This window comes from Saccopteryx leptura, chromosome 2 (genome assembly GCF_036850995.1).
Source record: "Saccopteryx leptura isolate mSacLep1 chromosome 2, mSacLep1_pri_phased_curated, whole genome shotgun sequence".
NCBI lineage: Eukaryota > Metazoa > Chordata > Mammalia > Chiroptera > Emballonuridae > Saccopteryx > Saccopteryx leptura.
In genome coordinates, this window is record NC_089504.1 from 6,599,074 (window position 1) to 6,625,042 (window position 25,969).

The 25,969-nt window shown below is 56.4% G+C and overlaps 1 protein-coding gene across 1 annotated transcript in view; it reads right to left on the reverse strand.

Moving 5' to 3' along the window:
* Positions 1 to 25,684, reverse strand: part of PRRX2 (paired related homeobox 2) — a 43,727-nt gene extending 18,043 nt beyond the window's left edge. The window contains exon 1 of the mRNA XM_066365569.1: positions 25,262 to 25,684. Within this exon, the coding sequence (XP_066221666.1) occupies positions 25,262 to 25,514 (253 nt within the window). The 5' untranslated portion in view covers positions 25,515 to 25,684. The remainder of the gene's footprint in view (positions 1 to 25,261) is intronic.
* Positions 25,685 to 25,969: the final 285 nt, after the last annotated feature.

Consider the following 25,969-nt stretch of genomic DNA (forward strand, 5'->3'; position numbering starts at 1 on the left):
GCATCGTGACTCTGAAAGGGGCTCCCCCAGCTGTCCTCCATGGAGCCCCCACCGTGCCAGGCACCTTGCACGTGGAAGGTGCAACCTCACACCTGCAACCCTAGGAAGCAGATATTATCAACTCATCATACAGTTGAGGAAAGAGGATCTGAGAGGTCTAGTAACTTCCCTAAGACCACACAGCCTGTGAGTGGAAGGACGGGACTCACCCACACTGTGATGCACCAGACTCCAGCACCGAAGCTCCTAACCACTGAACAACACTCCCTTCCTACTGAGCATGGTCTGCGCTCCCCTCTTCCCCAGGCAGCAGCCTGCATGGGGGTCCGGGTTGTGGGGGGCTTTCGGTGCACTCAGACCAGGGCTGGCTCCCGGCCTCGTCCCTCCCGCGCTTCCAACCGCCTGGCAGTAGCGCCTGGAACAGTGTTAAGGAGGCCGCTGAGCAGCCTTGGTCCATTAGATCTGGGCGCCATGGGCTCAGGAAGGGGGTTCTGACCAGGAAGCAAAGTAGTTGTCAATCCCGAGCCGGGTTCTGTAGCTACAGGGAGGAGGACGACTCTCTCTAGGGCACAGGGGGAGTGCCAGACAAAGCCAGAGAGAGGATGTGGGCTTCGCTGCCGGCTCTGAGCTCTCTCCTCTCACACGCGGCGCGGACACGTTCGCAGGGGCCTCCACACGGGTCCCGCGGGTACATCCAGAGAGAGCCGTGCCAGCCGCGACTCCTTTAAGCACATAAGTGAGCAGCAGTCTGGTGTTTCCGGGACACGAACCCCTCCCTGTCCAGGGCCTCAGCGGTGGTCGAAGAAATGCTCCAGCCTCCATATTCACCACTGGGACAAGATCCCACTTCCTGTGCAGAAATACCACCTTGCCAGGTAATGCTGGCGGGGCAAGTGTGGCTCCGAGAGAACGACTGTTTTTCAAGACTATCTACCGTGAGAAAACTTTTGTAAAAATTTAATTACAAACAACTTGATTTTAAAAAACGGGCCACCTCATCAAAGAAGATGTACCGATGGTCAAGAAGCACATGCAAAGACACTCCACATCCCGTGTCATCAGGGAAACGCACATCAGCACAACGGGAAGACAGATGCCGCTGCACACCGACGGGAAAGGCTGGAACCCAGACCCCCGGCGGCACCGAAGGCTGGCGAGGACGCGGGGTAACAGGAACTCCTTCTCACCCATTGCTGGTGGGTGCGCGAAGTGGTCCAGCCACTTTGGAAAATGGTCCGGAGATTTCTTACAAAACTAAACCCAGCTCTTACCGGAAACCACACGCCTTGGTGTTGACTCAAGGGAGATGAAAACTTAACGTTCACCCAAAAAGTCACACGTGGGTGTTCATGGCCGCTTCACTCATAACGGCCCAAACTCGGAAGCTACCACGCTGTCCTGCAGTGGACGATGGATAAGTGAACTGAGGCACATCCAGACAGTAGAATATTATTCAACAATTAGAAAAAGTAAGCTATAAAGCCACGAAGAACCATGGAGGAACTTGAAATGCACATTACTCAGCGAAGGAAGCCAATCTGAAGAGGCTGCGTGCTGATGACCCAAGTTCTGGAAAAGGCAGAACTACACGGACAGTGAAAGGGTCAGTGGCTGCCCGGGTGGGGGAGGGGCGAACGGACAGAGCACAGAGGCGTCTTCCCACAGCGGGAACTATTCTGGATGATACTGTCATTAAATATTTGTCCAAACCCTATGGACTTTGGATGACTTTGAGTGACAGTGGTGTAGCCATTAGGCTCATGGATTGTAACAAGCGTGCGGTTCTGGGCAGGGTGCTGATGGCAGGGGAGCCTGTGCGTGCATGCGGGGGAGGGGGGCCTGTGCACTCAGTGTCACTGTGAACCTGTTTCTCTGAAAAGCGTTTGTTTAAAAGAGAGAAAAATTAAAAATTAAATTCTAGCCTGTGATGTGCTAGTAACTGTTGAACAACCAGTTCTCTGCAAGGAGGGACCCTTAGTTTATAATGTTTTCCAAGGTCTGGGTGTAAATACATATTTCCATCAAGGCCAATTTCTAACTACAGTGAAACATTAACAAAGGCAAAACTGGAGCCTGACAGAGCGGTGGCGCAGTGGATAGAGCGTTGGACTGGGACGCGGAGGACCCAGGTTCAAGACCCCGAGGTCGCCAGCTTGAGCGCGGGCTCATCTGGTTTGAGCAAAGCTCACCAGCTTGGACCCAAGGTCGCTGGCTTGAGCAAGGGGTCACTTGCTCTGCTGTAGCCCCCCGGTCGAGGCACATATGAGAAAGCAATCAGTGAACAACTAAGATGCCACAACAAAGAACTGATGCTTCTCTTCTCATCTCTCTCCTTTCTTCTCTCTCTCTCTCTCTCTCTCTCTCTCTCTCTCTCTCTCTCGCTAATAATAAAAAGGCAGAATTAGGGAGAGATGCAAAGCACACCAGCATGCAGTACCTCCGCCGTCCAGATGCCTTAGACACAAAAGAACATAAATTACAGTAAAATGTAATCAGATGACTAGAAAGAAGTGGATTTTGAGACTATATTACCTTTGTTTTAAATTTTTTTTTATTGATTGGGTGGAGGGGGAGAGACGGCGAAAGAGAAACATCGATTTCTTGTTCCACTTAAACCTTTGTTTTAAATGTAATTAGTGTAATTGTAAGTTTATATAATTTAACTTTCGAGAGCATCTGTATTTCACAACCAGCTTTCAAAATTCTGAAAACGGCTGGCTGTCACGAGCCACGGGAGCTGGGGGCAGGACAGCGCTACCATTTCTGGCCCAGCTCAGGGAGGTAGATTCAGTTTTGCCTGTGTCTTCTCTCCCTCCCCACGTGCAGGTGTCCAGCCCATTTTAGACGTGGAAAGCAGGTCCTGCAGTGATGGGGACAGCGGCCCCCTGCCCTTGAGAGGGTTCGTCCAGACCCCAGGTCCCGCCAACCTGTCATCCTTCCCGGCAACGTATTTTTTTAAATGTTTATTTTATTGATTTTAGAGAGAGGATGGAAGAGAGAGAGAGAGAGGAACATCGGTTTGTTCCTGAAGGTGCCCCGACCTGGGATCGAACCGGCAACCTCTGCGCTTCGAGATGATGCTCTAACTAACCGAGCTAACAGGCCAGGGCCTCCCAACAGTTTGGTGCAACATGTGTGTCTAAAAACATCACCTGCTCTGAGCACTGGGGGGCCTTTCTAAAGTGAATTGTTACCCTCAAGAGTGTGCCAGAGGGTCCCGCCAGAGAAAACTCAGGTCCACAGGTTACACACCCACTACCAGGGAAAGGGCAATGCCCCCCACCAAACAAGAGGCCCAGGGGAGAGGAGGGTGGCTGAGGAAGGTGGGGGGAGGCAGCACCGTGGAACGGGGCCCAAGCCCTCCTGTTCCGTGCACTCACTGGGGAGGGGGTGGGGGAGAGGTGGAACTTTTAAGAACAAGATGCAAAATAATAATAATAAAAATAAAAATAAGATGGCCATCCCCGTCCACGCTCAAGCATGTGACTCGACAGGTGTGGGGTGGAGCCTGGCCATCAGCATGCACTGAGCGTTCTCCAGGTAGTGCTGTTATTGGATAGCCGGTTGAGAACCGCTCAGTGACAAGGCCGAGTGCAGGGTCTTTGGGATCAGACTGGCCTAGAGCCATGACCACAGGCCACTTACCCTAAATGAATCTCAGTTTCCTCATCTGCAAAGTGGAGATCCACTGACAGGGCAGTCACAGGCGATAGCTCAGGTGAGCAAGCACAGTGGCCGGGGCGGGGCGGGGCAGTGGGCACGGTGACAAAGTCTGTAACCGTGAGGGGCACAGGGCGGGGCAGTGGGCACGGTGACAAAGTCTGTAACCGTGAGGGGCACAGGGCGGGGCAGTGGGCACAGTGACGAAGTCTGTAACCGTGAGGGGCACAGGGCGGGACAGGGGGCACGGTGACGAAGTCTGTAACCGTGAGGGGCACAGGGCGGGGCAGTGGGCACGGTGACGAAGTCTGTAACCGTGAGGGGCACAGGGCGGGGCAGTGGGCACGGTGACAAAGTCTGTAACCGTGAGGGGCACAGGGCGGGGCAGTGGGCACGGTGACGAAGTCTGTAACCGTGAGGGGCACAGGGCGGGGCAGTGGGCACGGTGACGAAGTCTGTAACCGTGAGGGGCACAGGGCGGGGCGGGGCGGGGCAGTGGGCACGGTGACGAAGTCTGTAACCGTGAGGGGCACAGGGCGGGGCAGGGGGCATGGTGACGAAGTCTGTAACCGTGAGGGGCACAGGGCGGGGCAGTGGGCACAGGGCGGGGCAGTGGGCACGGTGACAAAGTCTGTAACCGTGAGGGGCACAGGGCGGGGCAGTGGGCATGGTGACAAAGTCTGTAACCGTGAGGGGCACAGGGCGGGGCAGTGGGCACGGTGACAAAGTCTGTAACCGTGAGGGGCACAGGGCGGGGCAGTGGGCACAGTGACAAAGTCTGTAACCGTGAGGAGCAGTTCCTAGGGCACAGGGCCCTAAGCTGAATGCACCACCCTGGCAGATAAACCAAGTTGTTTACTCCCCTTTTACAGATGAGGAAACCAAGGCTCAGGGAGTCCGAGGACGTCCCCAAGATTATCCAGCTAGCCAGCGGTGCCAGCAGAAATCAGACAGGAGCAGGCAGGCTTATTGCTAAAGACCTGAGCGCTCTGGGGGCTCGGAGAAGGGCCGGGGTGGGGGTGGGGACAGGGCAGGGAGCTTGAAAGAGGAGAGATTTGGAGAGGAAGTGAGAATGTGTTGAGGGGCACAGGAGGGTCTCCCTGTGCCATGGGACCAGCACCCCTAAGCCATGGGCCTCTTGGGAACCAACAACATGGAACATTCCTCGCCTTGTGTATCACATCACCTTCTTTGGGAGACCCTCCGTGCTCATAACTTCTGGGGAGTCTCAGCAGAGTGGGTCCTTCCCACCCATTCTATGAAGGAGAGAGGGAGCATGCTAACCCAAAGCCACACAGGCAGAGGATGGTGTGGCATGAACTAGTGAATGGTGGACTCCTACTCATCCTATAAGACCCTATTTGAAAAGCCCCCTGCCCCGATACCCAGAACTCCTTGTGTTTGTTTCAGCCCTACTACACTGGCTTCTAGGCTTGATTCCCCGCCTCAAGCCCTGCTGGGCTGTGACTCCCAGGTGCCTCTTTGGGCTCAGAGTAATTGACCAGTTGTAGACAGAGCAGCAGACATGTGGACCCAGGGAAGTCCCTCCTTCGGTGTCAAACAGACCTTGTCCTGCCATCAGTGGCCATTCTTGGAGAAATGTGAGATTGGTGTGCTATCGCACGTGCTTGGAGAGGGGAGGCAGCTCGTGGTCAGTGCCCACACCACAGCCTAGGTCCAGGATGGTTCTTCACACAAAGCTCCTTCACATCGTGGGATCCTTCCCAGACCTCAAAGCACTTTCTCCTCTGCCCTCAGTAACCGTGGGGGGTGAGGGTGGGGGAGACACTGTCATTATTTGCTTTATAAAAGGGGAAACAGCGTGTCACTGCAGTCTGCCCAACAGCAATGTGAGCTAGAGTCTGTCTGTCTGTCCTGAGGTCCTGGGCCAAGCTACCTGTCTGCTCTCTAAATCTCGTGGGTAGTGTAAGAGTACCCCCATTGGGTTGTTGTAATCAGTAAGTAATTTTGCCGCTCCGTGCCTCAGTTTCCCTGTCTGTACAGCATATCACTGACGATTGCTGTGAGAATTCTGTGGGATGATATCTGGAAGGTGGTCATGACACGGGACCCCCAGGTGTCACTGTGGCTGGCAAGCATGAGTCTGGCCCTCTGTACCCCTCATCTACCTGGAGAGGGTGGGCTGCACGGGTCAAGCTCCCTGCCCAACCACGGTTCCATCTCTGCCTCCTCTGTCCCAGGAAGCATCCCTGAGTGCCCGGTGCAGCCTGTGTCTCCTGGGCTGCCAGGACTGAGGAAGCACCTGGCCCTCCTCACAACCCGCCCCTCCCACCTGGGTGGCAGGCTGCCCTGCAGCGGCCGTCCCTCAGCCAGCAGCATCAAACACGGAGAAGAGTCAGCAGCCCGTTGGGTGCATTTGCTTCATTCTCTCCTAATGGGTGTCTGGCCCCTCCCTGGCACTTCTGATTTCTTTTTTTTAAAGATTTTTGTTTATTGATTTTAAAGAGAGGAGAGAGAGAAAGGGATGGGGAGGAACGGGAAGCATCAACTCATTATTGCTTCCTGTATGTGCCTCGACCAGGCAAGCCCAGGGTTTCAAACTGGCGACCTCAGCGTTTCAGGTCCAGGATTTATCCTCTGCGCCACCACAGGTCAGGCACCTCTGCCGAGGTTCCCCACCCCCCCACACACACACTCAAAACCATCAGGACATTGACGTTTCCTCACAGAGGACCGGAGGGCGCCCTGGGGAGTGGAGGAGGGACAGCTATGTGAAGACAAATCCCGCGCTGAGAAAACAGAAGTTAAGGAGACCCCCGGCCAGCACTGCCCGGCCCTGACTCTGTCTTGGACCCCCAGCCGGCACTGCATGGCCCTGACTCTGTCTTGGACCCCCAGCCAGCACTGCACGGCCCTGACTCTGTCTTGGACCCCCAGCCTGCGCTGCACGGCCCTGACTCTGTCTTGGACCCCCAGCCGGCACTGCAGGGCCCTGACTCTGTCTTGGACCCCCAGCCGGCACTGCACGGCCCTGACTCTGTCTTGGACCCCCAGCCGGCACTGCACGGCCCTGACTCTGTCTTGGACCCCCGGCTGGCACTGCACGGCCCTGACTCTGTCTTGGACCCCCAGCCGGCACTGCAGGGCCCTGACTCTGTCTTGGACCCCCAGCCGGCGCTGCACGGCCCTGGAGGTGAGCACCGCTTTGCATTTTGTGCCCTGGGTGTCTCCTTCTCCTCACCCTTGTCCTGAGCGAGACCCAGAGAACAGCGAACCTGCCAGCCCAGAGCTTCGAGCCCAGCTCCAGGACCTGCCCTGCCAGCCTCATCTGGTCCCCCGCCTCCCACAACCCTCCCACCAGCCTGGCACTTCCTGTCTGTGCACATGCTGTTCCCTCTGGCTGAAATAATCTCCCCACCTCATCAGAAAGCCCAACCTAGTCTTTATTTATTTATTTATATTTTTTTAGAGTAAGAGAGAGAGAGAAGCATCAGCTCAATGCTCCACCTAGTTGTGCACCCATTGATTGCTTCGCATACATGCCCTGACTGGGGCTTGAACCAGCACCCTTGGGATCAAGCCAGCGACCCTGGGATCAAACTGGGGACCTCGGCACTCTGGGACTATGCTCTATCCACTGCACTACTGGCCAGGGCACCCAACCCCGTCTTTACTTCTTGGCACTTCCTGTAAGGACCCTCCCCTTGCCACCTGAGAAAGGGTTGGGGCCCCGTCCACCTCCCCCAGCCACTCCACTATCACTGTTTACATCTGCTTGGACTGTTTCTCTCTGTCCCTCTCTGGGGTTGTCTGTGTGGACAGTGGTGCCTGGCACGATGTAGGTGCTCAGTAAACACTGGATGATGGATGGAAGGAAGGGTGGGTGGATAGTGTATGGGTGGATGGATGGTTGGATGGTTGGATGAATGGTTGGTTGGATGGATGGAAGGAAGGAAGGAAGGAAGGAAGGAAGGAAGGGAGGGAGAATGGTTGGATGGTTGGATGGATGGATGGATAGATGGATGGATGGATGAATGACTCATAGCTCTCTTTTGTTCAGCCTTTAGGCCTACAATGCTGAGGGCCCAGGAGCTTTATCAAAGACCCAGGAAAATGGGAGACCTGAAATACAGTTTTTTTTTTTAATTGGTTCCAAAATATAGTACATGCAGAAGGGTGATTAGCAAATGGTTACTGACTGTTGATTTCACCTGATGGCGTGTCAAGCAGGAAACCTAAGTCCACGGCCACTCTTGTCTGTGAGTCAAGCGTACCTGCCGCTCAGTGTCTGATGTGGCTCCCGGAAGGGGGTTCTAAGCCCAGCACGATCCCAAACGGCCCAGCAGCCCAGGCCAGGGCGGTAATGGCCCCCTTCTGAATCGACCACCACAGCCCGCTGCCACTCTCTGTCACCTCAGGTCAGAGACTGCCCAGCTTCTGTGGGAGAGGACAGGCCCACCAGGCTGGACGGCCACACTCAGCCCAGGCACAGGGAATGCCGAGGGCCTCTGTGACACAGAACCCCTCCCTGGGCTGTCCCGATGCTGCTCTGGTGGCCCAGGCTATTGTCTGCTCTGCTCCGGGCTGAGCATCACTGAAGACATGCAGGCACGCCCCCCGCCCCATGGACTTAGCCCCTGCCGAGAGAGGGGGAGGCGCTGCCTGCACCCCCTTCCATCTCACCCAGAATGTGCCACAGACAATGGAAATCAACAAGCTCTCCTCACCCTGCCCTGCCCCAGGGTGGGGCTAGGGAGGAGGGACAGTCTTGCCTTAATATGGAGCTAGTGTGGGTTGGGACACAGCCCGTCCCCTTGCTGGGGAGATGAGGGATCCTGAGGACCATCGGCTGCCTGGCAGCTGCGGGGGGTGTAGCTGGGTCCTCTGCCCGCTCTCTCAGGGACCGGCCTGTGAATTGCTAATAATAGCAACAGCAGTAATGATACCAACAGCAGCAGCGGCCAAGTGCCAGGGCCGTGAGAAGCGCTTATCTCTGCTTCCTCACAACCCACTTGTCATTATCCCCACTTTACAGATGAAGAAACTGAGGCCTCTAAAGGGGAAGACCCACGCCCCAGGGGGCGAACTGGAGTCCGCCCAACTCTGGATCTCCTCTCCAGGGGCCCCGGTGGCACACGAGGAGGCTCCAGCCCTTGCTCACCGCTCCCCGCTCCCCGGAGCCACCGCCCTTCTGAGCAGGACCGCTCCTGCCAGGCAGGAACCCAGGGCAGCGGCTCTCTCCCAACCTCGGCTGCTGTTCCCCATTGCAAGAAAGCAGCGAATATTTGCCATGATCCCCCCAGAGCCCAGGAAGCCGCATGGAGCTCTCCGAAGCCCCAGGGTTCTCCTGCGGGGCTCTGAGCTGCCCCTGGGTGCTGGAGGGGGCACACCCCATCTCTGGCCGCTCTGGACTGGGGTGCTGGCTCTCCTCTCCCCTCTCTGACTAGGCTTCACCCCACACTGTCCACAGACCCACTCTTCACTCACATTTCCATCTGTTTCTGGCTCCAGGGAGCGAGGGAGGAGAGGGTCTGGGGAGAAGCTGAGAGCTGGCACCAGCCTAGGTAAACGCGATACGTTCACTCCTTTCCTTGGCACCTCAAGCTCTGTGCACGTCCCCGCCCCCTGCCTCCACAAACCCTGGGCTCCCTGATCTTCACAGAACCTGCTGCTGGTGGCCGCTCGGACACGGGGGTCGTGGGCAGAGGGAGAAGCCAGCCTCGAGGTCAGCTTTCCCATGAGTGCAAGCACCAGATCCAACTGGTCCTGCCGGTGCCCAGGGGTCAGTGTAGTGCGAGTGTGTGCATGTCTGTGTGTGCACCTGTGGGCGTGTGCTCACACCTGTGCCTGTGTGTGCCGGTGCCCAGGGGTCAGTGTAGTGCGAGTGTGTGCATGTCTGTGTGTGCACCTGCGGGTGTGTGCTCACACCTGTGCCTGTGTGTGCCGGTGCCCAGGGGTCAGTGTAGTGCGAGTGTGTGCATGTCTGTGTGTGCACCTGCGGGCGTGTGCTCACACCTGTGCCTGTGTGTGCCGGTGCACCGTGTGTGAGTGTGCACATGCATGTTGTAGGCAGCTGGCGAGAGCCCATCTGTAATCCCTGAGGGAGTATATCTGAAGATCTCAGCCTTCCTCCCCAAGCCATCTTATCCACAGACTTTCTAGAAGTTGCAATGAACCTCTAGTTTGAATTTTTAACCTCAAGTACCACATATAAAAATAATTGTGTTGTGTTTTATAGACGGTATCTGTCATGAAATTATGCATGGTGACTATCTGTGTCATGGAGAATAAAGCGAGGTGCTCGTCCTGCACGGGAAGAGTCAGACCCCACGGGCTGGGCTGCAGTACACCCGCGCCACCCTCCCAGAGATGGGCCCTGGTCCCCATGCAGGGCTGGGGAGGGCGCCGGGGCCTGGATAACCTGTCTCCCTCCTGGAAAGCAGGAGTGTCAGCTCAGTCCACTGGGGCCAGCTGCTGGAACCCAGAACCTGTTCCCAATCTCAGCCCGCCTCCTGTGGGGCCTTGGCAAACTCTCTTCCCTCCGTTTTTCCAGCTGCAAAGGGGGCTTGACGGTCCTAACCTGTGCATCTGCCTCCTCCTCCCAAGTGTCCGGGAGAGTGAAAGAGAACAAATGGGTGTTAATTGAGCACCTGTGGGGGCCAGGTAGATAGAGAGCTGAGCCCTCACCTGTTGATGACCTCCTAGAGCAGCGGTTCTCAACCTGTGGGTCGCGACCCCGGCGGGGGTCGAGAGACCAAAACACAGGGTTCGCCTAAAGCCATCGGAAATACATATTTTATTAAAAATGTATTGTATAAGAACACACCGAAGACAAGGGCCTAAGGCAGTGGTTCTCAAATTTTCTGAAGTCAGGGCGCATTTAAAATCCTACAAATAATTGTAGGTACGCTATATACAAATTTCTGAGAAATATGTTATAATAATTAAGTCAAATATTAAAGAAAAAAAAAACGAAGTCCAAGCGTGCTTTTATGGTAATTAAACGAAATAAATATGACAAAATTCAATTTATTTAGACATTAAAAAACATTTTTATGTTACATTTGTTTGAGTTATGCTTTTTAGAATTCATAAAAAGGAGGGGTTAAAAAAATTAAAAAAATGACAAAAAAGTTATATTTTTATATATATAGATACATTCTTAGTAAGATTTAATAAATTCGGCAGGTCCCAGCCCAAATGTGTTGTTTTCTCATTCTTGTGTTTATGAGAAACATGAGCCTGATGTGTCCTGGCGATTTCTTCAATGTTTGGGCATATATTTGAAAGCCAAACTCTCATTTCCTCATCAATACATTGAAGAATTCCTCTCTTTTTTCTCTTAATTGTGTTGAGTGCAGAAAACCCCCACCATACATATCATCTTAACTTGACACCAAACAAAGGATAGAAGAAATTTGCCTCCAGTGTTTCCGGGGAACTGGGGGGGGGGTAGTGTAAACAATCCAGCACCACAGCTTAACAGCCTTTTGCAACCTAATCAGGCAAGTGAGATGGGGGTTTGGGCAGACTGTCAGCTTACAGCCAATTCCCCACACCTCTGTCCCCCCAAAATCTAAACTCCAAAAACCCTGTTGGATTTTTGGTCCCCAACAGGCACATATTTCTCTGGAATACCATAGGGCGCACCTGGAAATCTTCTAGGGCTCACCAGTGCGCCCTGGCACACACTTTGAGAATCATTGGCCTAAATCCTGGCACCCCCATGCCTTCAATATACAGCCCATATATAACCCACACGGAGGTTTTTGAACCTCAGTGTTCTCATCTGGAAAATGGGGCCGTAAGACTGCCGACCTCCTAGAGTACCTGGGAGGAATTTACGAGACGAGCCACCCAGAGGGTTTATAGCACATAGCAGGTGCACAATAAATGGTTCTGAGTGTTGGGGCCTCAGGGACGATGGCAGTGATGAAGATGAACACACTTGAATACCACTCCCACTCCACTCCTCCAGCTCCACTGCCCCGACTCCGCCAAAGCACCCCAAACTCTCCCCGGTTCCTGCAGGGACACAGGTCGCGAGCCGACCCTCCTCACCGCGTGCTGGGTCTGCTGATGAAACCCCCCCTCAGGGCTGTTGTGCATCTACGGCACAAGGGTTGGGTCCACGGCTTTGGCACAGCCATCCTGCAGGTGGACTGGGGAGCTCGATGCTGGGCGTGGGCCCTGCCCTGCCTCTCGTTCTAACTGGCCTCCGGAGCCACCCCTTCCTGACTTGGGATTTTAGACCTCAGAGCAGCTGAGCTGGGGGTGGCCAGTCGGGTCTATCCCCAGGTTAGCCATCTTTTCCCCAGTGACAGGGAACACTTGCTCACCAGGAGGGCTCCTGGGGAGGGCCTGGGTGATCCGGACACTCCACACACCCACAGGTGCACAGAAGGCACTCTCACTGTTCTCAGTTCACAGACTGTGCGTCACGAGCCAGGCCTTGGTCGCCGGGCCCCTCCCACCGTGCTCCCCCACCCCACTCCCCGCCCTCTGCTCCAAGAACAGCCAAGTTCTTTCTCGCCTCTGAGCCTCTGTAGCTGCTGTTCCTCCACCTGGAGCACCCTTCCCAACCTCCTCTTCTGGCTAATTCCAATCATCCTTCTGGTCTTTCTTAAAAGTCTGCTTCTTCCAGGAAGCCTTCCCTGAACCCTAGAACAGGTAGGGAGGCCCACTATCTGATCTCATAGCAGCCAGGACATATTCTTAGCAAGATATGTTCCCTGCTGTACCCCCCCCCCCCTAGTATTCAGCCCTCAGCCTGGAACTGAGTAGGTGCTCAACAAATATTTGTGGAAGGAAGGAAGCAAGGGCTCGTGGGATGCCGCCCCCATTTTTCCTCCCCTGAGAGCGAAAGCAGTCCCTGAAAAGGCAGCCCTCCACCCCCAGCTCTGCTTGGCCTCGGCTTTGAATTCACTGCAACATCAACAGTTTTCTTTAAACAACGACCCCGCTTTCAGCCACATTCAATTTTTGTCTTTTCTTTTTTCCTTCCCAGTGAAACAAGAGTAGCCATTTTTACTTCTTGTCTCCAGCAATTTCCCGCTTGGAGCCCTGACACTCTCCTCGCCCGGGGCGTGGTGGCAGGGCAGCCGGCTCTGTGGGAGAGGCTGGCCTTCCGATTAAAACACTATGTCTCTGGGAAACACGAGATTCCCAAAGGCCCGGGTCCCTCCCCGGTCCCCAGCCCCAGCCCTTCCATCACAGCCCAGCCCAGAGCCCTCCTGCCTGACCACCACAGGTCAGGCTTTGCACAAGGTGTCCCCAGAAAAGTGACACCTTCCTCAGGGCACTGCAGAGGTTTCCAGGTGAGAACTGGGGAGATAAGAGACACAGTCCCTCCCTGGTAGGACCTGCAGTCCTTGACCATCTGGGGACCCTGCCCAGGGTGGCCAGTGTTGCACCTGGGCTCTGGGGATTACTACATATTTTCTAGGTGACCTTGGACAGGCCATTTTGCCTTTCTGAGCCTTAGTTTTATCATCTGTAGGATGGGGGTAATGCTCCGCCTCCCTCATAAGGCTGTTGAGAGAATTCAGCAAGAGGCTGCCAATGAAGCCAGGCAGGCGTGAAGAGCTGACAGCAGGGAGCAATGCTCCCTGCTCCGCTCTGTGGGTACGGGCCAGGTCTCACCTGTCCACACCTGTGCACTGAATGAATGAATGAACAAATGGGGTGGGTTAATGAATCCCATTCAGTTTTCTTGGAACCAAAAAGCAAGGCATATCTTAGAGGGGGTGGGGCAGGCATAGAGTTTAACATAGTCTGTTTGGAGAAGACAAAAAGGCCTGTTTTCTTGATTTTTAAAATTTTATTTCTTGATTTGAGCAAGGAAGTGAGGAGAGAGAGAGAAAGAGAAAAAGAGATCATCAATTTTTTTTGAAGTCTTTTTTTTTTTTTTTTTTTTTTACAGGGACAGAGAGAGAGAGAGTCAGAGAGAGGGATAGATAGAGACAGACAGACAGGAACCGAGAGAGATGAGAAGCATCAATCATCAGTTTCTCGTTGCAACACTTTAGTTCATTGATTGCTTTCTCATATGTGCCTTGACCGCCGGCCTTCAGCAGACCGAGTGACCCCTTGCTCGAGCCAGCGACCTTGGGTCCAAGCTGGTGAGCTTTTTGCTCAAACCAGATGAGCTCACGCTCAAGCTGGTGACCTCAGGGTCTTGAACCTGGGTCCTCCGCATCCCAGTCCGATGCTCTATCCACTGCGCCACCGCCTGGTCAGGTGAGAATCATCAATTTGTTATTCTATTTAGTTGTACATTATTGGTTGATTCTTGTACGTGCCCTGACTGGGGATTGAACCCGCAACCTTGGCACATGGGCATGACATTCCCAGCCAGGGCAGAAAGGCCTGTTTTATGTAGCTTTCTCTTAAGAAGGAAACAGGGAACACAGTGCCAGTTTGTCTTTCCCCTGGGCTGTGTGTCTGGACATTCCTCCCGGGCAAAGATGCCCTTCTTTCTTCAGGCTAGCTGAGCTGCTGGGATGGGGCTTTGGGAGCTGGTGCATCTAGAGGCCCTTCTGTCTTCCAAGCCCAGGGGGTCTGGTGGGGGATCTGAGGGGACTCGTGGCCTCAGAAGAGGCGGGGTCAGCCCGCTCTCTCTCTCTCAAAGATGAGCTCGCCCTCTGCCTTCGGCAGGCCGGCCGAGGGCAGGGCTGTGTTGGGCCCATTTCTGTGTTCATTGCACTCAGCACAACACTGAGGACCGGCAAGGGGGCGGGGGAGTTGACTCTGGGGCTTCTCCACCTGCTGTGCCACCTTGGGCAAGTCCCTTAACCTCTCTGAGCCTCAGTTCCCCAACTCTAATCATCTTGGGAGAAACCCTTTCTGAGCCCCTCTCACGTGCTCAGCTACTCTGCCTCCATCACCTCTTAACATCCTTCAAAACACCCTTCAAGCAAGCATGAATCTTCTCAGAGCACAGACAAGGCCCTCAGAGAGAAGGAACTTGTCAAGGTCCCACAGCTGGCCAAAGCAACGCCTGTGATGCCACTGTCCGGGGGCACTGTCCCTGTACAAACAGACCCTCGGGTTACTGGTTCTCATCAGTGAGAAGAGAGACCGAGTGACTGAGTCAAAGGGAGGAGACCCCCAGCTCCCACAGGATACAGGGGGAGGCCAAGGAGGGGGAGGGCAGGGGTGTCAGGCTCTCCCGTGGGCCCCGAACCCCCCTGGGGTGGGCCCCGAACCCCCTGGGGTGAGGGCAGACAAAACCTGAGGCCTGCACAGCCGCAGCCCAGTCGGGCTGCCCGCTGACTGGACCAGCTGCCCACGGCACCATCTTGAGAGCATTAGGGGCTGCTGTTAACAGATGTTTTCTGTTACGTGTTATTTGTTAGTCTAATGAAAGGAGGTGCACTCGCTTTCAAGACCTCTGCGTTCTGCGGGCTTTTATATGGGAGGCCGGCGCGGAGCTCTGGCGGCCAGAGGAGGCCTGCGGCCCCTGCCAGGCGCGCCCCGGCGGCTCGGCTTTGATTCCGAGGTTTGCAGCCATCCGCGTGGTAATTCCAGCTCTGGTTAAATGTCATTTTTAATAACGCCATCTCTGGCGTGTAAACCTCTGCGCCCACGGCAAGAGGGGAGGCCAGCCGTGGGGTGGGGGGGGACAGACAGGGAGGCGGTGGGGAGTGGGGGACAAACCCGGGTGAGGGGACCGCCCTCCCGGGGACCGCTTCAAGGGCAGCCTGCAGGTCTGTGAGGGGCAGGGTGAGCGAGGGGGGCAGAGAGGAGCAGGCAGGCAGAACACGAGGCGGGGCTCTGTGTAACTGATGGATTTTAGAGAGACTGAGAGAGGGAGGAAGGAGACTGTGCTACTTTGTTGTTCGTTCATTGGTCGCTTCCCAAATGTGCCCTGACCGGGGATCCAACCCCCTCAACCTTGATGTTTTGGGACAACGTTCTAATCGCTCTAATCGACTGAGCAACCAGCCAGTGCTTAGGAGGGGTTTTTTTTTCAGTGATAGAAGTGACAGAGACCTCTGGTCAGCAGGAAGGTTTCTGACCACCGCACCCTACCCACCCTGGCAGCTAGAGGGTGTCAGGGTGCTTGAGAGGGACAGAGAGAGATCTTGCTTCATTCTAACCCTTCGGGCTGCCTTGAGCTGATACTCAGTAGGCGCTCAATGAATGCCGGTGGATGGTCAACAGGCGGGCAGCCTCCCGCACAAAGTCTGGCCTCTGGGAACGCTGGGGCCCCCGCCTCGGGGCGGCCCCTCCCCCTCCCGCAGACTGGACCTCCCGGGCACTTCCTGTAGGTGCCAGGCTTTGCATGGCGGCTCATGCGGCCTCTCCATTCCCCCACAGTGGGGGGGGGGGGGTAGAGAGGTGCAGAATCAGCGCTGGAAGGAGCCTTCGTGAGCACAGCAACTCTTACCCTTGAATGCCCGTGAAAATGATGGGGGCCCTATAAAATGCAGAGGCCCAGGCCAGATCCTGGAGAGTCTGCTTCCATGAGCTGCGGTGGGCCTATGAACACTCACGCACTTTGGCCTGCTCCCCAGGTGACACTAAAGCACTGATTCCTGGGACCACAGGTGGACAAACAGATGGTCCAACCCCCTCTGCTGGGGACGCTGAGGCTCAGACCAGTGACTGAGCTGTAGGGCAGGGCAGGTCTCAGTTTCCTGACTTCTAGTCCAGGGCCCCTCCTACTGCCTCCTGGGCAGCACTGTCACAGGAGGTGACACACTCCCACTTTGTCAGTTTGCAAGCAACTGAGGCGCTTGCTCGGCTCTGGGGAGCAGGGGCCCTCTGTGGAAGCTTCCAGGTCTCCAGTTCCAAGCTTCCTGCTTTTTCACTGCCTCACACACACAGCTTCTCCAAAGATGGCAACCTGCCCAGCAGCCCCTGTCCACCTCTTGGGCCTCGGGGTCCCAGCTTCTTGGCTTCTCTTAACTCATCGCCCCCGCTCCCTCCCAACCCTTCCCACCCCCCCCCACCACCACCACCCCAAACCGGAAGGTCCCGGCGGTGGCCCATCCCACGCACAAGAAAAGCAGAACGGATCACAAAGAGGGACCAAAAATAATGTCTTCCAGAGCCTGCTTCATTTTTAGGATGCAATAAAAGATATCATTAGCCATAAAAGGCCCCATGTGGATGGTGTCCTGTCATCGTGGTGGCCCCTCGGAGCCAGGCTGGGAACGAGAGCTTCCCAGATGTGGAGCAAACACAGGGCAAGGGGGCAGCGAGAGCAACTGGGCCCCTTAACGATCCTCATTCCCAGGACATCTTGAGATTCCGCTCACTCGGGGGTCTGGCTGAGCAGGCTCTGCCCTGCAGCCCTGGGGAGGCTTCCCCCCCACTCCCCGCCCCAGGCCAGAGGGCACCCTGTAAAAGGCCCCTGCCCCGTGATGCCTAGCTAGCTTCTGAAGGCTGTGGGGCACCCTGTCTCCCTGCCTCCGCTCGGCATGGGAGCCGGCTGAGACAACTTTCCCCAGCTCCCTCTGTCTAAACAGGAAGCTCCCACGGTGCTCTCCTACTCACCACCTCGCAAAAGGCACTTAACCCTTGGCCCCATCCGGCGGCGTGATGTGGCCGCTCATCTAGTCACTAGCTGCCTGAGGCCAGCCCGGCCGTTAAAAGCCTGGCCTTGATTTCTGGGGCCAGGCGGGAGGCCTCATGACGCGGTGAGTGTGTGTGTGTGTGTGTGTGGGGGTGTCTGTGAGTCTGGGAAAGCTACCCTAGTTCCAGCCCGCGACGGAAGTTTTTCATCGAACTACCGCAAAATGAGAAAAATTGCGGCAATCAGCGAGTTTTGTTTTGTTAAGCTAAATGAGGTCAGTTCTGAGGATCCTTCTTTACTCTGAGATATAGATGGTAAAAGGTTCTTTCTTGGATAAACAGATGGGGCAACAAGATGGTAGTTGTTGCGAGTTGAATGCTTTTCTTGGCAACACCTAAAACTGCCCACACTGCCAGTTCCTCCAAGTCCCTGGAAATTTCACCGGGCCTTGAGATCTGAAAGTCTGGGTAGTGAATAGCAGCTCATGGACTGACACATAGTCGGCTCAAAAAGATGGTTGTTGAATGAATGAATGAATGAATGAATGGAGGGGTGGACTGGGAAAGGGGGCCTGTTCTGGCAATGTTCTTCAGGGTCAGGGACCCTCCACAGTCCTACCATGTCCCGCTTATAGAAGGTGAGGGAGACCATTCAGATGTTACTGGGTGGAAGGGGTTCAGAACCCCCCTCACACTCATACTTTCCAACACCCCTCAAGCCCGGCAGCCCCCACACGGCCAGGCCCGGCCCATCTCCCACAGGCCTGTGACCCAGGCCAGGATATTCAGAACATCAAAGAGACCCCTCCCCTGGCTGCCTCATAGTGCCCCGAACGCAGCCCACACCTGCCTGGGAGTGGACATCCCTGGCCAGGCCACCCAGCGTTTGGGCAGGGCTCCAGGGATGGCCTCAGACAGTGCTGGGGAACAGGGGCTTCAGAACGGGGCAGGCCTGAGCTGGAATCTCACGTGCATGGGAATGCGGGACCTTGGCGGGTGGCCCAGCTCAGAGCCTCATTTTCCCTCTCCAGAAAATGGGGATGATAAGAGGACGAACTTCCATGGTTGGCAGGAGGACAATGAGAGGCGAGGCGTGGGAAGAGCGAGCTGGCCAGTTCACAGTCCGTGCTTGGCCTGTGAGTGCTGTGGTCACTGTCACCCTGCCCTCTTTTGTTCTCCATACAAACCTTGGACCAATGCAAGTCTCCCAACAAAAGGGTGAGGCTTCCCCTGCCCCCATTCCTCCAGCCTAAATGCTGAGCTGAGCAGGAGAAAGAGGCCTGGACTTGGGATCCGAAAGCAAATCCCACCCCTCCTTCCCAGCCAGGGGACCTTGGGCAAGTTGCTTTGCTTCTTAGGGCCTCTAAAAATAGAGGCGGCAGTCACTAACCCTGCCTGATTCATAGGGCGGCTGTGTCTCAATGAGCTGTTATGAAGATCCTTTATTGGGCACCTACTATGTGCTAGGCACGGTTGCCCGCGCCCACTCAAGGCTCCCCACACCTAGGAGACCTCACTGTACACAGTTCTCATTTCAGAGATAGGACACTGAGCCTCAGGGTGCTTTTCAAGTCTCAGGACACTATGCAAGCAGGTTTTACCACTACCGCTCCAAAGTTAACACATTTCTCCATGTATAACACACCCCATGTATAAGATGCACCTTAATTTGGGGGCCCGAAATTTGAATAAAAAAGTATTAGTAAAGTTATTGAACTCAAGTTTTTTTTGTTTGTTTGTTTGGGGTTTTTTTATTCATTTTATAGAGGAGGGTGGAGAGGAGCAGGAAGCATCTACCTGTGCCTTGACCAAGCAAGTACAGGGTTTTGAACCAGCGACCTCAGTGTTCCAGGTCAATGCTTTATCCACTGTGCTACCACAGGTCAGGCCTGAACTCAAGTTTTATTCATCATTAAACAATGAGCGCAAAGACAAGCACGAAAAAGCAGGAAATGCAAGTAAAAAAACCCCACTGTATAAGACGCACCCAGTTTTTAGACCCTAAGTTTTTCAAAAAGGGGTGTGTCTTATACATGGGGAAATACGGTACTTTTCCAAGGTCTTTGGGAAAGGAAGAGACACAGCTTCAGCCCACTGGGAAGGGCCCCTGTGGGACGCTAGTTGGTCCAACGCTCCTGTGCTAGGCCCTCAAGCTCCACCCCAATGATCTGTCAGCTAGAGGAACAAGATCACCCTGGAACCACGAACAAAGAGCCCGAGATGCAGACCGCGGTGCCCCCTCCCACCAGTTCCCCTGGAAGATCCAGCCATCCTCCAGCTGCACTCCCTGGGCGCTCAGCTTCTAGGCATCTCACTCACCCTTCCTTTCTCCTGGTTCCTGGGCATGTGCTGAGGGACACCCTCACCTGCCGGAGGGTCCACGTTCCTGGGGACCCGTCACGGGGCATTTTCCCAGCCTGGATCAAATTATGGGACAGGAGCCGTCTCACAAACCTCTGTGCACTGCCTGGCATTGCTCAGGTGGGAAACTGAGGAGCGATGTGACATGCCCAGGGTCACCCTGCAGATGGCTCTGCTCCCCCCCCCCCCCACCAGGAAATGGATGAAGAGGAAGGGAGGGAAGAAGGTGGAGGAAAGGAAAGCACGCTTGCCTGCCATGAAAAGGCTCAGTCCTGGAGAAACTTTCCCCCACCAGCCCTGCTTCTATCTGGCCGGCGGCATCCTCCTGTTTCCCTCCCACAGCCGCTGCCACCTGCCACCTCGCAGAGCCGGTCAGAGGGAGGCTGGTTAAATCTGTGAAGTCCGCTCAGGAAAACAGTATGGAGGTTCCTTACAAAACGGAACAGAATTATCCCAGGCTCCAGCAATTCCACTTCCGGGCACGTGTGTACCCAAAAGCACCGGAAACAGGGACTGAACAGACGTGCAGCCCTGGGCACGGGGGCAACTTGACCCGCAATCGTCAAAGGCGGAAGCAAACCCGAGTGTCCCTCCGCCGATGGGGGACAAACAGAACGTGGCCCTTGCACACAATGGAATGTTATTCGGTCTTTTAAAAGAAGGGAATTCTGACACCTGCTGCAACGTGGATGAACCCTGAAGACATTACACTGAGTGGGATAAGCCAGGAAAGCCTGACCAGGTAGTGGCACAGTGGACAGAGTGCTGACCTGGGATGCTGAGGTCGCAGGTTCAAAACCCCGAGGTTGCTGCTTGAGCACAGGCTCACCACCTTGAGCCCGATGTCACTGGCTTGAGTGTGGTAGTGTCAACTCTTCCATGGTCACTGGCTCGAGCAAGAGGTCACTGGCTCAGTTGGCGCGCCACCCTCTCCCCAGTCAAGGTTCTTATGAGAAGCAATCAATGCGCAACTAAAGTGCTGCAACTATGAGTTGATGCATCTCGTCTCTCTCCCTTCCTGTCTCTCTGTCTCCCTCTCGCTTGCTTGCAAAAATTATAGAGAAAGAAAGGAAGAAAGAGAGAGAGAGAGGGAAAGAAAGGTGACAGAAGAACACATATTGTATGACTCCACGTAGGGGAGGTCCCTAGAAAAGTCGAATTCATAAAGACAGGAAGGAGAATGGAGGGGGCGGGGGGCTGGGGGAGGGGAGTTAGTGTTTAAAGAGGACAGAGTTTCAATTTGGGAAAATGAAAAATTGCTGGAGATGGCTGGTGATAATGGTAGCACAATCATGTGACTGTACTTAATGTCACTGAACTGTATGTTTAAAAAGGATAACTCTTCATTTAACTATATTTACCACTAATTTTTTTTTTTTAATGAAGGCAGGTCTCCTAGTCTCTGGAACTCAGCGGACCCTTCAGGTCCACCACTCAGACACTCGGCCCTGCCCACCCGTCACTGGCAAAGGGGTGGGGCAGCTCTTCACTGTGTCACCAGGTGGCAGATGTGGCTCAGGGAGCAGGTCCTCAAAGGCATCCCCGTCACCGTCCCCGGCCTGGGCCCAGCCCACCCCCAGCTCAGCCTCTGTCCTCAGTCACCCACCATCCTGAGTCTCCGAGAAGTGGACCTGCTAGGTCCTGAGGTTTTCTGAAGCGGCTCTGGGCCCTGTCTCAGGGGGCGGCCTCCTCCTCCTGGGTCCCGGCCTCCTCCTCCTCCTGGGCCCCGGCCTCCTCCTCCTGGGCCTCCTCCTCCTTCTCCTGGGCCTCCTCCTCCTCCTCCTGGGCCCCGGCCTCCTCCTCCTCCTGGGCCCCGGCCTCCTCCTCCTGGGCCTCCTCCTCCTCCTCCTGGGCCCCGGCCTCCTCCTCCTGGGTCCCGGCCTCCTCCTCCTCCTCCTGGGCCCCGGCCTCCTCCTCCTGGGCCTCCTCCTCCTCCTCCTGGGCCCCGGCCCCCTCCTCCTGGGCCTCCTCCTCCTCCTCCTGGGCCCGGCCTCCTCCTCCTGGGCCCCGGCCTCCTCCTTCTGGGCCTGGCCTCCTCCTCCTCCTGGGCCCGGCCTCCTCCTCCTGGGCCCCGGCCTCCTCCTCCTGGGCCCAGCCTCCTCCTCCTGGGCCCAGCCTCCTCCTCCTGGGTCCCGGCCTCCTCCTCCTCCTCCTGGGCCCGGCCTCCTCCTTCTGGGCCTGGCCTCCTCCTCCTCCTGGGCCTCCTCCTCCTCCTCCTGGGCCTCGGCCTCCTCCTCCTCCTCCTGGGCCCCGGCCTCCTCCTCCTCCTGGGCCCCGGCCTCTCCCGCTGGCTCTCCCTGGGTTTTGTTTATTTTCACAGTGGGTCCGCATCTCTGTTTCCGCCCTGCCCACAGGAGGGAATGCTTTCAAGAAAATCTCAGTTATTAATGTGGTTTCTTTTGTTGTAAGTCATTGCAAAGGCAGCGAACAAGGGTTTATTTTCCTAACGTGCTTGGCATAGCTCGGCGCCCCAGCACAGACCTCAGCGTTTGGCTTGGGAGGAACCCGAGACCCCAGTTTGCTCTGAGTCACCAGCAAAGCCATAGCCTTCCCGGCCAGTTCCCGGGGAGCCCGGTCTGGGAAAATCATTGGCAAGAATATGCTCTATCTACTGTAGGCTTTGTGAAAACAAAAGAATTAAAAAAATTTTTTGTTTAAAAATTGTTTTGAGCCTGCGAACCTAGCAGGTTGAAAATACATCAATTCTCTAACTCATTAGCTTCCTTATTAACCCTTATTTTTCTACCAGGGGCACCCCATCATTTTGGTGGCAGTCCTTTCCTTTGGACTGGAGATGGCTCCAGAAAAACACAGGAAAACCCACTCATAAGCTTGTCCGAACCCTCAGCGAGGCACCAGGGCCTTCCTGCAGGCCCAAGACTAGGGGACAAAGTCACAGCCCAGGACTCTTGCCCGCTGGCCTGGGGCCCAGGGTCCTGGCGAGTGCCTCCAGCCACCCCGAAGGTTGGTTGCCTGCTTTGGGTCCAGTGATGGGTGCTGGGCTCAGCAGGATGAGGCAGGGTGAGGAGATGAACAGTCCCTTCTCTCCCACCTTTGAAGAAATCTGGACTTGGGGATTCACAGTCCGTGGCAATGGGGTGGGGCTGGGGCACCTGCCCAAGAGGGAAGGAGGAGAAAAGAGAGCAGGAGTGTGGTCTCTCCTGGTCCGCTTTCTGTCCGCAGGCCCAGACCCCAAGAGCTGGCTAGCTGGCGACTCTCACAGGCCCAGGGGCAGCCACAGGGCACCCCCCCTCTGCTCCAGTCTCTCCTGGCAGCGGGCACCCCTGGAGTGTGCCCAGCTGGCCTTGGGAGGTGCTTGACTCTACATAAAACATTTGGACCACGGGCTAGTGATTTGTTTTCAATCTGATGCATGAGTATAGAATTACCTCCTTTTAATTTTGCCAAGTAAAGACATTAACATCAAATGCTCTCCAGTTATTATCCCCATTTCATTAAAAAGCGTGTTTTAGCACCAAAAATGAGTAGGAAAGATGTAATTCCCAAATAGAAGAGAATCCTCTAAATTGAAATTTTTTGCTTTCTGAACCAGTACTCATATTGTCCAGATTTTCTTCATTTTGCGCAGGCCTGGAGAGCGCCGCCTGTGGCCCAGGGGTCCCCAGCAGGGTACCGTGTCCCCAGCAGGGTACCGTGTCCCCAGGGCAGAGCTGGCAGGACTGACCGGGCTCGAGGCAGACCAGAGCACTTTGTTGAGCCCAGCCCGACTCTGACTGTGGCCCCCTGTCCCTCGCGGCTGGGGGCAGACTAACTGCTGCCTCTGGGCCCATCAGACCTGACCCTACACCCCAGGGTGTCCTCTGTCCCCAACATCTGGGTATTCCAGTGTGCTGAAGCCCTTCCTTAGGAAAAGACCCGAAAGCCTCCTAGGCATTCCTTGAGAGTGGCCTGACCCCAAATGACAGCAGAGGAGGCCCTCTACCCAGTCTGCTACCTGGGGCTGCTATTAACCCTGTCCACGTCCTTGTGTCCCTAGTTAACATCAGCTGTTCTCCCCTGGAAAACTCCCTATTTGGAGACCTTCTGTGCTGTGTCCAAGGAAGCAAAGCCTTCCACTGTCCGTCCCCAAGCCAGGGGCCAGGGTGGACACAGGCACCCATCCCCTGGCCAGGCCTCCTTCCTTCTGTCCCAATCACTCCTGCACCCCTCCCTTCTCTCTCTCCGTCTTTTTCTCCCTTCTTTCTCTGCTTTACCTTTGATGTGCTACTCTTCTCCCCACCCCTGGGGTCCTCCATGCATCAGGATGAAATCAGAGACCTTCTGCTCTTCCCATGAGACCTGAGTTCCCTGAACAAACTGAGGGTGACAGAGCCCCCTCTCCCACACCAGAGGGCACCTCCTTTACCCCCACCCCAACCAGACGCTTTCCTTCCACTTTGCCATCAAGCACAACCCAACTCCCAGGGGTGGGTCCGCCCACTTTATGTTTACTCCAGAGGGTGACGAGAGATGTCAGTCCGCTGTGGCTGGTGGGCAGTGGATGCCACTGATTGGGAGCCAGCAGCTCCCGGACATAGCTGGCACCAGCTGGGCACTCTCTGAGTTGCAAGCATGTGCCAGCTGTCCCCCACATACACACACACCCCGGGCAAGATTTCAGAGGGGCTGCAGGCCCCTCGGCTTTCCCTGCGCCTCCTCTCATCCGAGGAGCAGGGCACGCAGCCAGCAAGGGTTCCCCTGAGAACTCAAGGCTGGTGCAGGAAGTGGGGGTCCCTAGGGGCAGGTGGGAAGGCTGCAGGATCAGATGGGTGACGCTTAAAAGGCCCAGAACCTGCAGCAGGCCAGCCTGTGCCCCAGAGCTAGAGGACCACCGGGCAGTGGTCTTCGACCATCCCAGCTCCTCTTCAGGGTGTGGGTGAGCTGTAGGGGCTTGGGTCCCCCCCCTCGTGAAACTGCCCAGGGCCGGACCTTTGCTTTGTCTTCCCCTCGCTGACCCCTCCTACTTCTTACCAAGGGCTCAGGACTTTTCCCATCCAGTGTGACTTTTTTTGAAAAAAGCCACTTGGGTGGGTTGTTTGTTTTGAAAGCCCCTTCCTGATGACCTTTAACCTTCTCAAGAGAAGAGAGGCCTGGCTGGCTCTTTGGGGCCGGGACATTCCACCCAGGGAGCTGCCAGGGGGGTAGACGGGAGGTGGGGACAGGCCTCGCCACCCAGGCTAAGGAATCCAAGTCTTAAGGAGCCCTAGTAGTAGCTGGAGTTGGCATCACGGGGGGACAAGAGCGCTCTTGAAACCCAGCTATGTGACTTGGTCTCTTTGCTCCTCGGAAGCCTCAGTTTCCCCAGCTGTAAAATCACACCCACTTTCCCAGGCTGCTGGGGACTGGGGCAGCGAGGGGGGCTCCCGGTCTGGGTCCAGAGGCAGCCCCCTCCCCATACTCAGCCTCCCTACGACTTGAGATGGCAATGACCAAAGGACAGCCCCCTCCCCAGTGGAGAGAGCTCCGGCCACCGCAGCCCACCCCATCACGAAAGACAGCCTCAACGGTGGCGGCCGGGCAGCCAGGACCACGGCACACGCGGGGCGCCGGCGCCCACACCCCCGGGAGGTCCCGCCACACGCAGCGTCTCCGCCCGCTCCTTCCCAGCCTGGGATCTGGCAGCCCGAGCGCCCCACATCTTTGCCGGCCGCGTGCGCGCTCCTAGGGCCCTGCGAGCCCCCGGCCCCGGCCCCCGCGAGCCCGGGCCCCCGCGTCCCGTTCCCACGCCCCCGGCCGCGCCCGCCAGGCCCGCACTCACCGTCCTGCGGCGCCGCCTCGCTGCCGCTGCTGCCCCCGGACGGCTCCCGCGCCGCGCCCTCCCGCGCCTCGGGCCCCGCCGGCCGCGCCGCCAGCCGGCCGGCCGCCGCCACCTCCTCCAAGTCCAGGAGGTGGCTCACTGTGAAGTTCTTGCGCGCCTGGGCACAGTCGCCGGGCCCCAGCGCAGAGGGCGGCGGCGGTCCCGGGCCCAGCGCCGGCTTGTCCAGGGCGAAGGCGGCGGCCGCGCTGTCCATGCCCGCGAGCCGCCCCGGGGTCGCCGGCCGGGTCGCCGGCGGGGTCGCAGCCAGCGCGCCCCGCCACCCCGCGCTCTGCTCCGCTCCGGCCGCCTCCTGGCTCCGCGGCCGCCCGGCCCGCCCGGCGCTGACGTCGGGGGAACCAACTTTCCTCCCTCCCCTCCTCTGCCTCCTCGCTCTCTCCCAAGTTGCTAAAACACGAGCTGCTCCGGCCACACACCCCTTCTTGAAGCAAACCTCGGCCCGGCCTCTCCTCCTCCCCCTCCTCCCCGCCCCTTGGGCTGCGGGCGGGGAGGGGTCCTGTGCGGAGTCCGGCTGGCGGCTGGGGGCGGGGAGAGGGGGCAGAAGCAAGGGTATCGCCCTCCCCACCCGCGTTTTAATGAGTGGGAACTCACGTGTTTTGTTTGTTTTTTAATTCCCCGATAAGTGTCTGGGGAGATGGTAGTGGAGGGGCT